This window comes from Eriocheir sinensis, unplaced genomic scaffold (assembly GCF_024679095.1).
Source record: "Eriocheir sinensis breed Jianghai 21 unplaced genomic scaffold, ASM2467909v1 Scaffold357, whole genome shotgun sequence".
Classification (NCBI taxonomy): Eukaryota; Metazoa; Arthropoda; class Malacostraca; order Decapoda; family Varunidae; genus Eriocheir; species Eriocheir sinensis.
The window spans coordinates 289,877-305,372 of record NW_026111673.1 but is presented as its reverse complement, the minus strand read 5'-3'; the positions used below and the strand labels follow the sequence as shown (position 1 = coordinate 305,372).

Genomic DNA, 15,496 nt, shown 5'->3' with positions numbered 1-15,496 from the left:
CCGGGTCTTCACGGGGTGTGTGTTTCCCGTTCAAGGTGCAGAGTTCGTGTTAATAATGTGAGAAAATGAGGGTTAAAGATAGGCTAAATAGGTCTAAAATCAGTGGGTGAGTGACACTGTCAGAAAAAGTGAGATAGCTCTAAAGTGAGGGAGGGTAGAGAGTCTGGGGTGGGTGGATTAGAGAGAGGGATTGTTGGCTTACATTTTAGTGTATGGTAGAGTGAGTTAGAGCTAGTTTTAATCTGAGAAAATGATGGTTAAATATAGGGTAATTTTTCATGTCAAGCTATCACCGGGGTCACAAAACAGTCCATGAAAAGCCCAGAGCACCTTCCACGAGAGGCTTTTCCAACAGGCACAGGGAAGATTGACCGGGTTTTCTTGGGTGACTTTACCGTTGAAGGTGTAGAGGTCGTGTCAAGCTATCACCAGGGTCACAAAACAGTCCATGAAAATCCCAGAGCAACCTCTACTGTAGTCTTTTCCAGCAAGCGATCTGAGGCCCCGAGACATTTATAAATTCTGGCTTGAGTCTGCCTTCCCTGCCGCTACAGTAACTTGGAGCGCAGGGTCTTATCAGGAGTTATCGGCATCAACATGTACAAAACAAATGATTCTTTTCTAAGACGTAACCACGAAACTCAACAAAGCGCTCCGCTCGCTGCCAGCCTTCCTGACGCCGGGGGGCTACTCTGGGGGGCGGGGGAGGGAGGGTGGGCATTCTTAAGTGTCTCGGGGGTTCACTATACGTTTCCCAAGACGTTACGAATATGGGTTTTGGGCATAGCTGGGCATTATCGCGATAAGTTATCGCGATACTTTATCGCTGATAACAAAATCGGATTATCGGCCATCCGCTACTTATTTAAATATATATCGGTATCTTCGTTACTTTTGTAACCAAACTAGCGATAATCGCTACCTTTTTTCAGCCTCTCAGGAAAAAAATGTTGTCTCCCTACTGCGCATGCGTGGCCCGGTGTTGTATGAAAAAACTTCGGGGTATGAAATATCTTCGGTGATGAGATTTCATACTTAGGTCATGAAAATTAAAACACTAGGTTATTTTTTTTATGCTACTCAAAAATCAATATATCATAGATAAAAATCATTTAACTTTGCCCCCAAAAGGATTATTCACTGCCTCAAATTTGATATTCCATATTCGTTTGTGAGCATGCCATGGTACTGAAGGCACCCGGTGTTGTGTTTTTTGGTGTTCCATCGTCAAAAGCAGGCGCTTTTGTGTACAAACACTGGTCTCTCGTGAACTGCGCATGCTCAGACCATTAAGTTTAGACCTGTACAGTCTCACAATGCTTTTTTAACACATTAAGAGTTGCTGGAAAGCTGAATCAAACATACAGTACCACCATCCTCGCTGTTTCTAGAACGACGTACACTCTGTACATATAAATACAACTCGTACAGTGTCGTCCTAGAAACAGCGAGGATGGTGGTAGTTGTACTATATGTCTGATTCAGCCTTCCAGCAACTCTTAATTACGGTTTAAAAGCTTTGTGAGACTGTACATGTCTACGCTTGCTGGTCTGAGCATGCACCGTTCACGAGAGACCAGTGTTTGTAAACAATTTTTGACGGTGATGACGCCAAATAACACAACACCGGTTCAGGCATTTCTAGTATTACCGTCCATATGTACGTGTCAACGTGTGGTTTTAAGGTTTTGTAAGTTTCCTAAAATACAGATAATGAAAATTTGAGTTCATCAATGTTGTTCTATCTGAAATATCAATATAGTATTGTTTTCGCCTATCGGCCTTATCGCTAGCTAGTATCGGAATTGTGGATTTATATCGGGTATCGGTTATCGGTTATCGCCTATATTTGTGTCTCTAGTTAACGAGTATCGGTTATCGACGTTAAGGTTTTTCATTATCAGTTATCGGTTATCGGGAATAAGGTTTTCTGTTATCGTGCCCAGCTATGGTCTTGGGTCACCCCTCCCCGCCCCGCCTCGCCGCGCCCCGTTACCGCCCCGCCGAAGCCACCACGCGGGGCACTGGAGGTCAAGAGATACGGGTACAAAACTAACAAAGAATTCAATGCCCCTGGTGATGGCCACGGCGGCGGGAGAGGGGCCGACCACAGGGGAGCCCCCGGGGGTTGTCTGTCTTAGGTGAACAGGTTATTTACAGGTATTTACAGGGACCGTGGACAAGGCCGGGGTCACGGAACGCACGCACGCACGCACTCGATTTCTCTCTAAAGTACCTCCTGAAACGGCGCTTCCGACTGGTGTTGAGTGGTGACAAAGTGGTGATGAAAGGGTAATGGAATTGAGATTTGGTGGTGATGGTGGTGGTGGTTTGGAAGAAGAGGAGGAGGAGGAGGAGGAGGAGGAGGGGGGTAAGGATGGTGTTAAAGGGTCAGAGACATGGTGGTGGTGGTGAAAAATGGTGATGGAAAACGGTGATGAGACTGGTAAAACGAAGGGAGGAAGAGGATTACTGAAGTGGTGAGAGAGAGAGAGAGAGAGAGAGAGAGAGAGAGAGAGAGAGAGAGAGAGAGAGAGAGAGAGAGAGAGAGAGAGAGAGAGAGAGAGAGAGAGAGACGAGAGAGAGAGAGAGAGAGAGAGAGAGAGAGAGAGAGAGAGAGAGAGAGAGAAAAAAAAAATAGATAAATATAAAAGCAAATAAATAACTACCATAAAGAAAATCCCTAGTTACCCTTGCAATGATGTGTCCCATATGCTTGAACATGTATTGTTTCAGCAGGCGGTTGGCGGTTGGCAGGCGGTTGATCAGCTGGCGCATGGCCTCGGCGCGCTCCCCGGGGTTAGGAATGATCGCTACGTCCTCAAAGTGTGGCATCATGTCCGACGTCAACACAGGCTCCGGCAACTCCCTGCAGAACAGTCATTTTGATTATTATTATTATTATTATTGTTATGTCCTACGGCATCACTGGCTCCGGCAACTCCCTGCAGGATGGTCATTTGGATTATTATTATTATTATTATTATTATTATTATTATTATTATTATTATTATTATTATTATTATTGTTATGTCCGACGGCATCACTGGCTCCGGCAATTCCCTGCAGAATGGTGATTTGGATTACCAAACCTTATCTAACCTTACCAAACCTAATCTAACCTTACCAAACCTAATCTAACCCTACCTAACCTAATCTAACCTTACCAAACCTCATCTAACCTTACCTAAACTAATCTAACCTTACCTAACCTAATCTAACCTTACCTAACCTAATCTATCCTTATCTAACCTAATCTAACTTTACCTAACCTAATGTAACCTTACCAAACCTTATCTAACCTTACCAAACCTAATCTAACCTTACCAAACCTAATCTAACCCTACCTAACCTAATCAACCCTAACCAAACCTAATCTAACCTTACCTAACCTAATCTAACCTTACCTAACCTAATATAACCTAATCTAACTTTGCATAACCTAATCTAACCTTACCAAACCTTATCTAACCTTATCTAACCTGATATAGCCTTACCTAGCCTAATCCAACCTTACCTAACCTAATATGACCTTGCAAAACCTTAGCAAACCTAATCTACTCCTACCTAACCTAATCTAACCTTACCAAACCTTACCTAACCTAATCTAATCTAACCTTACACACACACACACACACACACACACACACACACACACACACACACACACACACACACACACACACACAGAAACGGCAAAAGATAGAGTGAAAAATAGAAAAAAAAAATCACTCATTTATATTGCAGTTGTTAGCACTGAAGCAATTGAGTGTGTTGGGTGTGATTTTGGATGAATTCGGTGTGTTGGGTATGATTCTGTAGTAATTTGTATTGTGTTGATGTGATTTCCCATGAGTCTGGGTCTCTTGCATGGGTATATTAGTGAGCCTGGTTGCAGTTTGACTCTTCCTCTGCACCTTGAACCTGTAAAACACTCGTGAAGGCCTGATTGACGTCCTTTTTAAGCTTTGGGAATAGGTTATGTGCGGCAGCCCAGAGCCAAAACAATGACTTGAGGCACTCATTCATTAATTAAGACTAATGAAACGTGTAATAATTCCTGCGATGGTCAAATAGTAGCTTCAAAATAAGGTCAAACACTCACAGTCCAGCGGCGCCCTCAGACCGGGCATGGCGCCGCAGCTTACAGGTGTGGCACTGCCCTGGCACTGCGTGGGGCAGCAGTGTGGGGAGCCTGACCACCTCAAGCCCTGCAGGAGGCCATGGAGGGAGCCTTGGGGCGGGCTGAGGGGCCGAGGCGGGCTGGCGGTCTTGCTCTTGCTGTACAAAGGCCTGGCTGGGGAGAAATCCCGAGCCACCTGTGACATCAAGATCAAGATCAAGATGGAGTCAGGCCTTCGTATCGGCACAACCTTTAATAAACAAAACAACACGAGCAGTATCCATTACAAATCTTCCAATTCCCTATTTCTTGCACACCACATCTTTGCCAGAAAACTCTTCATGGCTTCTCTCTCTCTCTCTCTCTCTCTCTCTCTCTCTCTCTCTCTCTCTCTCTCTCTCTCTCTCTGTGTGTGTGTGTGTGTGTGTGTGTGTGTGTGTGTGTGTGTGTGTGTGTGTGTGTGTGTGTGTGTGAGACTGACTGACTTTCTTAACGGTTGGACTGACTGTCACTGACTGGCTGACTGAATAACTGACTGACTGAATGCACTGATATCCTCAAAAATGCTGTCTTACGAGGGTAGACTTAAAACTAATCCTGCGCGTCAGCTCATCTTGTTTGTCAGGGTTCAAGCTGTACATAGCCAGCTTGTCCCTACATGAAAACTACACACATCAACCTTGACCTCGAATATATTATAAACTTGAGGTCAATGCTTTTTTAACATAATGACATCTGTTTTCACTTTATAACACCTGTAGTAGTATATAGTAGTAGTAGTAGTAGTACGTAGTAGTAGTAGTTGATTTACAGAAAAAAATCGCTTTTATTCCTTTTTCTATTTCCCAGAGGCATTTCATCTTATGTAGAAAAGGATGAGGAAGCCGTTTATGGCCTGAAATCAACGCCCCAGGAAAAATTAACGGTGTTTGGGGGTATGGTCCCCATTGCTAAAAACAAGAAAAGATGAATTTAATCGCTTAGTTTTTAGTATGAACTTTGAAATGGGCACCTACCCCATGCAGAAACGTCCGCCGAATCGAACGGTGCTTTCAGAATTGCTTTACGATGAACGGTAATGGAGTTATTGTCATTTTACGATGTATTTTATTTAGCTAATTTTATATAAAAAAATAAAATGAAGCCATTTCCGTATTCCACCTTCTCCCATTAGCTCCCCTCATTACCATCAACCTCATCCCCCTTTAATTATCACCACGCAAATTACTGACCCTATTTATTCCCTATTCGACACCTGACATGACCTATTCTCGAATTCCACCTATTCCCATTAGCCCCCTCCATTACTTTTCACCCCCGCCCCTTTTAATTATCACCACGCAATTTACTGACCCCATTTGCTCCCTATTCGACACCGAACATGACCTAATTACGAATTCCACCTACTCCCAATAGCCCCCCCCCCTTATCCTAACTCCCGCCCCCTCTGATTTTCACCACGCAATTTACTGACCCCATTTTACCAGTATTCGACATCTCACATGACCTATTTTCGAGTTTCACCTACTCCCATTAGCCCCCCCCCCCCATTACCGTTAACCCCCGCCCCCTTTAATTATCACGACGCAATTTACTGACCCCATTTACCCCTTATTCGATACCGAACACGACCTAATTACGAATTCCACCTACTCACATTAGCCCCCCACACATTATCATGAATCCCCGCCCCCTCTAATTATCATCACGTCATCTACTGACCTCATTAACCCCTACTCGACATCCCATATGACATATTTTCGAATTCTAGCATCTAGATCTTCTTCCTCTTCTTGAGGCCTTATAACGGAGCTATGCACAGTAACCACTGCTTCGCGGAGCAAGGTCTTCTTCCTCTTCTTCTTTTGACCCATCCCACAACACCCAATCTTATGAATTGCTGTTTTCTTACTCTAACCTAACTCGTGAAATCGAGTTAGGTTAAGGTAAGGGAACAGCAATTCATAAGGTTGGGTGTTGTGTCGACATGTATGGGAAAAGTGATATTTCTCGCTTAGTTTTTACTCTGAACTTTGCCAAGGGTACCTAATCGATGCAGAAAACTCCGACGAATCGAATGGTACACTCAGAATTGCTTTTAGGGGAAAAGATGAATTTTATCGCTTACTTTTTAGTATGAACTCTGAAATGGGCACGTACCCCATGCAGAAACGTCCGCCGAATCGAACGGTACTTTCAGAATTGCTTTACGATGAACACTAATGGAGTTATTGTCATTTTACGATGTATTTAACTAGGCTATTTTTATATAAAAAAATAAAATGAAGTCATTTCCGTATTCCACCTATTCCCATTAGACCCCACCCATTACCATCAACCTCATCCCTCTTTAATTATCACCACGTAAATTACTGACCCGATTTAATCCCTATTCGACACCTGACATGACATATTTTCGAGTTTCACCTACTCCCATTAGTCCCCCCCAAATTACCGTTAACCCTCGCCCCCTTTAATTATCACCACGCAATTTACTGACCCCATTTACCCATTATTCGATACCGAACATGACCTAAATACGAATTCCAATTACTCCCATTAGCCCCCTCCACATTATCATGAGCCTCCGCCCCCTCTAATTATCACCACGCAATTTACTGATCCCATTAACCCCCTACTCGACACCCCATATGACCTATTTCCGAATTCTAAAATCTAGACCTTCTTCTTCTTGAGGCCTTATAACGGAGCTATGCACAGTAACCACTGCAAGGTCTTCTTCTTCTTCTTCTTTTGACCCATCCCACAACACCCAATCTTATGAATTGCTGTTTTCTTACTCTAACCTAACTCGTGAAATCGAGTTAGGTTAGGCTAATGGAACAGCAATTCATAAGTATCGGTGTTGTGTCGACGTGTATGGAAAATGTGATATTTCTCGCATAGTTTTTACTCTGAACTTTGGAAAGGGTACCTAATTGATGCAGAAAACTCCGACGAATCGAATGGTACACTTAGAATTGCTCTAAGATAAAAACTAACGGGTATATTTGCATATAACTATCAGGAATGTTCGGGGATTTTTTTGATTTACAGAAAAAAACAACTTTTATTCCTTTTTCTATTTCCCAGAGGCATTTCATCTTATGTAGAAAAGGATGAGGAAGCCGTTCATGGCCTGAAATCAACGCCCCAGGCAAAATTAACGGTGTATTGGGGTATGGACCCCTTTGCGAAAAACAAGAAAAGATGAATTTTATCGCCTAGTTTTTAGTATGAACTTTGAAATGGGCACCTACCCCATGCAGAAACGTCCGCGGAATCGAACGGTACTTTCAGAATTGCTTTACGATGAATGCTAATGGAATTATTGTTATTTTACGATGTATATTATTAGGCAATTTAATAAAAATAAAATAAAATGAAGCCATTTCCATATTCCACCTACTCCCATTAGCCCCCCACATTACGATCAACCTCATCCCCCTTTAATTATCACCACGCAAACTACTGACCCGATTTATTCCCTATTCGACGCCTGACATGACCTATTTTCGAATTCCACCTATTCCCATTAGCCCCCCCCCATTACTTTTCACCACCGCCCCCTTTAATTATCACCACGAAATTTACTGACCCCATTTACTCCCTATTCGACACCGAACATGACCTAATTACGAATTCCACCTACTCCCAATAGCCCCCCCCTTACCCTAACCCCCCGCCCCCTCTGATTATCACCACGCAATTTGCTGACCCCATTTAACCAGTATTCGACACCTCACATGACCTATTTTCGTGTTTCACCTACTCCCATTAGCCCCCCCAATTACCGTTAACCCCCGCCCCCTTTAATTATCACCACGCAATTTACTGACCCCATTTACCCCTTATTCGATACCGAACATGACCTAATTACGAATTCCAATTACTCCCATTAGCCCCCCCCACATTATCATGAGCCCCTGCCCTATCTAATTATCACCAAACATTTTACTGACCCCATTAACCCCCTACTCAACACCCCATATGACCTATTTCCGAATTCTAGCATCTAGATCTTCTTTCTCTTCTTGAGGCCTTATAACGGAACTATGCACGGTAACCACTGCATCGCGGAGCAAGGTCTTCTTCCTCTTCTTCTTTTGACCCATCACACAACACCCAATCTTATGAATTGCTGTTTTCTTACTCTAACGTAACTCGTGAAATCGAGTTAGGTTAGGCTAATGGAACAGCAATTCATAAGTATGGGTGTTGTGACGACGTGTATGGAAAATGTGATATTTCTCGCTTAGTTTTTACTCTGAACTTTGCAAAGGGTACCTAATCGATGCTGAAAACTCCGACGAATCGAATGGTACACTCAGAATTGCTTTAAGATAAAAACTAACGGATATATTTGCATATAACTATCAGGAATGTTCGGTTATTTTTTTGATTTACAGAAAAAAACCGCTTTTATTCCTTTTTCTGTTTCCCAGAGGCATTTCATCTCATGTAGAAAACGATGAGGAAGCAGTTCATGGCCTGAAATCAACGCCCCAGGCAAAATTAACGGTGTTTGGGGGTATGGTCCCCTTTGCGAAAAACAAGAAAACATGAATTTTATCGCTTTGTTTTTAGTATGAACTTTGAAATGGGCATCTACCCCATGCAGAAACGTCCGCCGAGTCGAATGGTACTTTCAGAATTGCTTTATGATGAACGCTAATGGAGTTATTATCATTTTATGATGTATATTATTAGGCTATTTAAAAAAAAATTAAAATGAAGCCATTTCCGTATTCCACCAACTTCCATTAGCCCCCCCCCCCATTACTTTTCACCACCGCCCCCTTTAATTATCACCACTCAATTTACTGACCCGATTTAATCCTTATTCGACACCTGACATGAGCTATTTTCGAATTCCACCTATTCCCATTAGCCCCCCCAATTACTTTTCACCCCCTCCCCCTTTAATTATCACCACGCAATTTATTGACCCCATTTACTCCCTATTCGACACCGAACATGACCTAATTACGAATTCCACCTACTCCCAATAGCACCCCCTCCTTACCCTAGCCCCCCGCTGCCTCTGATTATCACCACGCAATTTATTGACCCCCTTTAACTAGTATTCGACACCTCACATGACCTATTTTCGAGCTTCACTTACTCCCATTAGTCCTCCCCTAATTACCGCTACATCCCGCCCCCTTTAATTATCTCCACGCAATTTACTAACCCCTTTTACCCCTTTTTCGATACCGAACATGCCCTACCTACGAATTCCAATTTTTCCCATTAGCCCCCCACACATTATTATGAACCTCCGCCCCCTCTAATTATCTCCACGCAATTTACTGACCCCATTAACCCTCTACTCGACACCCCATATGACCTATTCCCGAATTCTAAAATCTAGACCTTCTTCCTCTTCTTGAGGCCTTATAACGGAGCTATGCACAGTAACCACTGCATTGCTGAGCAAGGTTTTCTTGTTCTTCTTCTTTTGACCCATCACTCAACACCCAATCTTATGAATTGCTGTTTTCTTACTCTAACCTTACTCGTGAAATCGAGTTATGTTAGGGTAATGGAACAGCAATTCATAAGTATTGGTGTTGTGTCGACGTGTATGGAAAATGTGATATTTCTCGCTTAGTTTTTACTTTGAACTTTGGAAAGGGTACCTAATCGATGCAGAAAACCCCGACGAATCAAATGGTACACACAGAATTGCTCTAAGATAAAAACTAACGGGTATACTTTCATACTTTCATACTTTCCACGCACCATACACCAATGGAACAGCCTCTGTCTACAAACTGCGGTACAATAGACTTTTTCAGAAAACCAATACACACTCACTTGTCACCACAACACACCAACACTAACAATTACACTTCCTTCACTTTCCTCCCCTGCACACTCGGCTCCCCGGTCCCCCGAACAGCCAACACAAATGTGCGTTTCATGCAACTGATAGCTGCCCGCCGCATTATCTAAAATCAGTCCACAAAGCTAACTGGAAATCATGTGTTTTTGAGTGTGTGTTGGGTGTGATTCTGGAGTAATTCAGTGTGTGTTGGGTGTGATTCAGGGGTAATTCAGTGTGTGTTGGGTGTGATTCTTGAGGAGTTCAATGTGTTGGATGTGATTCTGGAGGAATTCAATGTGTTGGGTGTGATTCTGGAGCAATTCAGTGTGTGTTGGGTATGATTCTGGAGTAATTCAGTGTGTTGGGTGTGATGCTGGAGCAATTCGGTGTGTTGGGTGTGATTCTGGAGTAATTTGGTTTCACTCGTGAAAGCCTGATTGACCTCCTTTTTAATCTTTGGGAATAGGTTATGTGCGGCACCCCAGAGCCAAAACAGACACTTCAGGCACTCATTCATTAATGAAGACTAATGAAACGTGTAATAATTCCTGCGATGGTCAAATAGTAGCTTCAAAATAAGGTCAAACACGAGGTCAACACTCACAGGCCAGCGGCGCCCTCAAACCGGGCATGGCGCCGCAGCTTACAGGTGTGGCACTGCCCTGGCACTGCGAGGGGCAGCACTGTGGGGAGCCTGACCACCTCAAGCCCTGCAGGAGGCCATGGAGGGAGCCTTGGGGCGGGCTGAGGGGTAAAGGCGGGCTGGCGTGTGTGTGTGTGTGCGCGAGACTGACTGACTTTCTTAACGGATGGACTGACTGTCACTGACTGGCTGATTGAATAACTGACTGACTGAATGCACTGATATCCTCAAAAATGCTGTTTTACGAGTATAGACTTATAACTATTCCTGCGCGTCAGCTCATCTTGGGGGTCAGGGGTCAAGCTGTACTTAGCCAGCTTGTCCCTACATGAAAACAACACACATCAACCTTGACCTCGAATATATTATAAACTTGAGGTCAATGCATGGATATGTAAAGGTCATGATAAATTACTTTTTGAACATAATGACATCTTTTTTCACTTTATAACACCTGTAGTAGTATATAGTAGTAGTAGTAGTACGTAGTAGAAGTAGTTGATTTACAGAAAAAAACCGCTTTTATTCCTTTTTCTATTTCCCAGAGGCATTTCATCTTATGTAGAAAAGGATGAGGAAGCCATTCATGGCCTGAAATCAACGCCCCAGGCAAAATTAACGTTGTATTGGGGTATGGACCCCTTTGCGAAAAACAAGAAAAGATGAATTTTATCGTTTAGTTTTTAGTATGAACTTTGAAATGGGCACCTACCCCATGCAGAAACGTACGTCGAATCGAATGGTAATTTCAGAATTGCTTTACGAGGAACGCTAATAGAGTTATTGTCATTTTACGATATATATTATTAGTCTATTTTTATAAAAAATAAAATAAAATGAAGCCATTTCCGTATTCCACCTACTCCCATTAGCCCACCCCATTACCATCAACCTCAATCCCCCTTTAATTATCACCACGCAAATTAATGACCCGATTTATTCCCTATTCGACACCTGACATGACCTATTTTCCAATTCCACCTATTCCCATTAGCCCCCATCATTACTTTTCACCCCCGCCCCCTTTAATTATCACCACGAAATTTACTGACCCCATTTACTCCCTATTCGACACCGAACATGACCTAATTACGAACTCCACCTACTCCCATTAACTCCCCCCCCCTTTATTATTAACCCCCGCCCCCTCTAATTATCACCACGCAATTTACTGACCCCATTAACCCCCTACTCGACACCCCATATGACCTATTTCCGAATTATAGCATCTAGATTTTCTTTCTCTTCTCGAGGCCTTATAACGGAGCTATGCACGGTAACCACTGCATCGCGGAGCAAGGTCTTCTTCCTCTTCTTCTTTATACCCATCACACATCACCCAATCTTATGAATTGCTGTTCTTTTACTCTAACCTAACACGTGAAATCGAGTTAGGATAGGCTAATGGAACAGCAATTCATAAGTATTGGTGTTGTGTCGACGTGTATGGAAAATGTGATATTTCTCGATTAGTTTTTACTCCGAACTTTGCAAAGCGTACCTAATCGATGCTGAAATCTCCGACGAATCGAATGGTACACTCAGAATTGCTTTAAGATAAAAACTAACGGATATATTTGCATATAACTATCAGGAATGTTTGGGGATTTTTTTGATTTACAGAAAAAACCCACTTTTATTCCCCTCTCTATTTCCCAGAGGCCTTTAATCTTATGTAGAAAAGGATGAGGAAGCCGTTCATGGCCTGAAATCAACGCCCCAGGGAAAATTAACGGTTTTGGGGGGTATGGTTCCCTGTGCGAAAAACTAGAAAAGATGAATTTTATCGCTTAGTTTTTAGTATGAACTTTGAAATGGGCACCTACCCCATGCAGAAACGTCCGCCGAATCGAATGGTACTTTCAGAATTGCTTTACGATGAACGCTAATGGAGTTATTGTCATTTTACGATGTATTTTATTAGGCTAATTTTATATAAAAAAATAAAATGAAGCCATTTCCGTATTCCACCTACTCCCATTAGCCCCCCCATTACCATCAACCTCATCAACCTCATCCCCCTTTAATTATCACCACGCAAATTACTGACCCGATTTATTCCCTATTCGACACCTGACATGACCTATTTTCGAGTTTCACCTACTCCTATTAGCCCCCCCCCCTATTACCGTTAACCCCCGCCCCCTTTAATTATCACCATGTAATTTACTGACCCCATTTACCCCTTATTCGATACCGAACATGACCTAATTACGAATTCCACCTACTCCCATTAGCCCCCCCCACATTATCACGAACCCCCGCCCGCGAAATTTTTTTTCCCAAACGATTTGGAGTGTGGGAGCGGGGCTTAAGTCACGCGTGTGTAGAGAAAACGAATTTTATGGGTAACTTTAAGTGATGCGTGTCTAGAGAAAACGAATTTTATGGCTGACTTAATTATAATATATTATTAACAATCACATTCTCTCTCTCTCTCTCTCTCTCTCTCTCTCTCTCTCTCTCTCTCTCTCTCTCTCTCTCTCTCTCTCTCTCTCTCACACACACACACACACAGACATCTCTCTCTCTCTCTCTCTCTCTCTCTCTCTCTCTCTCTCTCTCTCTCTCTCTCTCTCTCTCTCTCTCTCTCTCTCACAGACACCCTCTCTCTCTCTCTCTCTCTCTCTCTCTCTCTCTCTCTCTCTCTCTATCTCTTGAAGATGGAATATAAATCTATAACTTTGGGGGTAGACGCTCCTGAGGTAAACTACTGGAGAGGAATTCTGTGGATACGTGACAGGTAATACAATAGTCACTCTTGCTAGTTTTCTATAGAGCGCGTCGTTTCTCACGCGTACGAAACAGGTACCGTCATCACAAGCACGACTGTCAACAGGCAGATATGAAAAGGTTTCCCTCTCCTGTGTGTAATACTTTGAAGGTATGTTTCAAATACTCTTACTTTATATCTTATGTGTAGCCTACTCATTATGTTCATAGTCACAGTATTAAGAGTTCCGCACCACAGGAAGTGTCCATGCAATAATGTTTTGTGTGGGGTACGTTTAGTGGTCATGAATGACACAACATTACATGAGCATTTCAGCATCATCTCAGTCATTTAGTTTGATTTTTTTGTACACAATAATATCTACTTCAGCACCTGAACTGTAGCAAACCAATCTGCATTATGTCTCCCTATATAATATATGTAGCTATACATTCACGTGTAATTTTATTTACCACATTTGTAACTATGTAGAGAGAGAGAGAGGTGTGTGTGTGTGTGTGTGTGTGTGTGTGTGTGAGAGAGAGAGAGAGAGAGAGAGAGAGGTGTGTGTGTGTGTGTGTGTGTGTGTGGGTGTGTGTGTGTGTGTGTGTGTGTGTGTGTGTGTGTGTGTGTGTGTGTGTGTGTGGAGAGAGGTGTGTGTGTGTGTGTATGTGTGTGTGTGTGTGGAGAGGTGTGTGTGTGTGTGTGTGTGTGTGTGTGTGTGTGTGTGTGTGTGTGTGTGTATGTGTGTGTGTGTGTGGAGAGGTGTGTGTGTGTGTGTGTGTGTGTGTGTGTGTGTGTGTGTGGAGAGAGAGGTGTGTGTGTGTGTGTGTGTGTGTGTGTGAGAAAAGTGTGTGTGTGTGTGTTTGTGTGTGTGTGTGTGTGTGTGTGTGTGTGAGAGAGAGAGAGAGAGAGAGAGAGAGAGTGTGTGATTGTTAATAAAATATCATGAAGTTACCCATAAAATTCGTTTTCTCTACACACGCGTGACTTAAGCCCCGCCCCCACACTCCAAATCGTTTGGGAAAAAAAATTTCGCCGCCCGCCCACTCTAATTATCACCACGCAATTTACTGACCCCATTAACCCCCTATTCGACACCCCATATGACCTATTTCCGAATTCTAAAATCTAGACCTTCTTCCTCTTCTTGAGGCCTTATAACGGAGCTATGCACGGTAACCACTGCATCGCGGAACAAGGTCTTCTTCCTCTTCTTCTTTTGACCCATCACACAACACCCAATCTTATGAATTGCTGTTTTCTTACTCTAACCTAACTCGTGAAATCGAGTTAGATTAAGTTAAGGGAACAGCAATCCATAAGTATGGGTGTTGTGTCGACGTTTATGGAAAATGTGATATTTTTCGCTCAGGTTTTACTCTGAACTTTGCAAAGGGTACCTAATCGATGCAGAAAACTCCGACGAATCGAATGGTACACTCAGATAACGGATATATTTGCATATAACTATCAGGAATGTTCGTGGATTTTTTTGATTCACAGAGAAAAACCGCTTTTATTCCTTTTTGTATTTCCCAGAGGCATTTCATCTTATGTAGAAAAGGATGAGGAAGCCGTTCATGACCTAAATCAACAACCCAGGCAAAATTAACGGTGTTTGGGGGTATGGTCCCCTATGCGAAAAACAAGAAAAGATGAATCTTATCACTTAGTTTTTAGTATGAACTTTGAAATGGCACCTACCCCATGCAGAAACGTCCGCCGAATCGAACGGTACTTTCAGAATTGTTTTACTATGGACGCTAATGGAGTTATTGTCATTTTACGATGTATTTTATTAGGCTATTTTTATACTAAAAATAAAACGAGGTCTTTTCCGTATTCCACCTACTCCCATTAGCCCCCCCCCCCCCCATTACCATCAACCTCATCCCCTTTAATTATCAACACGCAAATTACTGACCCGATTTATTCCCTATTTATCACCTGAGATGATCTATTCTCGAATTCCACCTATTCCCATTAGCTCTACCCATTACTTTTCATCACCGCCCTCTTTAATTATCACCACGCAATTTACTGACCCCATTTACTCACTATTCGACACCGAACATGACCTAATTACGAATTCCACCTACTCCCAATAGCCCCCCCCTTACCCTAACCCCCCGCCCCCTCTGATTATCACCACGCAATTTACTGACCCCATTTAACCAGTATTCG

General features: G+C 42.9%; 1 protein-coding gene across 5 annotated transcripts in view; it reads right to left on the bottom strand.

Moving 5' to 3' along the window:
• LOC126991889 (uncharacterized) overlaps window positions 1-15,496 on the bottom strand; it is a 145,832-nt gene that overhangs the window by 33,787 nt on the left and 96,549 nt on the right. For 2 of the 5 annotated variants that reach the window (XM_050850536.1, XM_050850537.1), the window contains 2 exons: window positions 4,106-4,203; window positions 2,692-2,869 (listed from right to left, as the gene is read on the bottom strand). In XM_050850536.1, the coding sequence (XP_050706493.1) occupies window positions 2,692-2,869; window positions 4,106-4,203 (276 nt within the window). Of the gene's footprint in view, window positions 1-2,691; window positions 2,870-4,105; window positions 4,320-15,496 lie in introns of all 5 variants that reach the window. The other 3 variants (XM_050850538.1, XM_050850539.1, XM_050850540.1) reach the window with 3 other exon arrangements.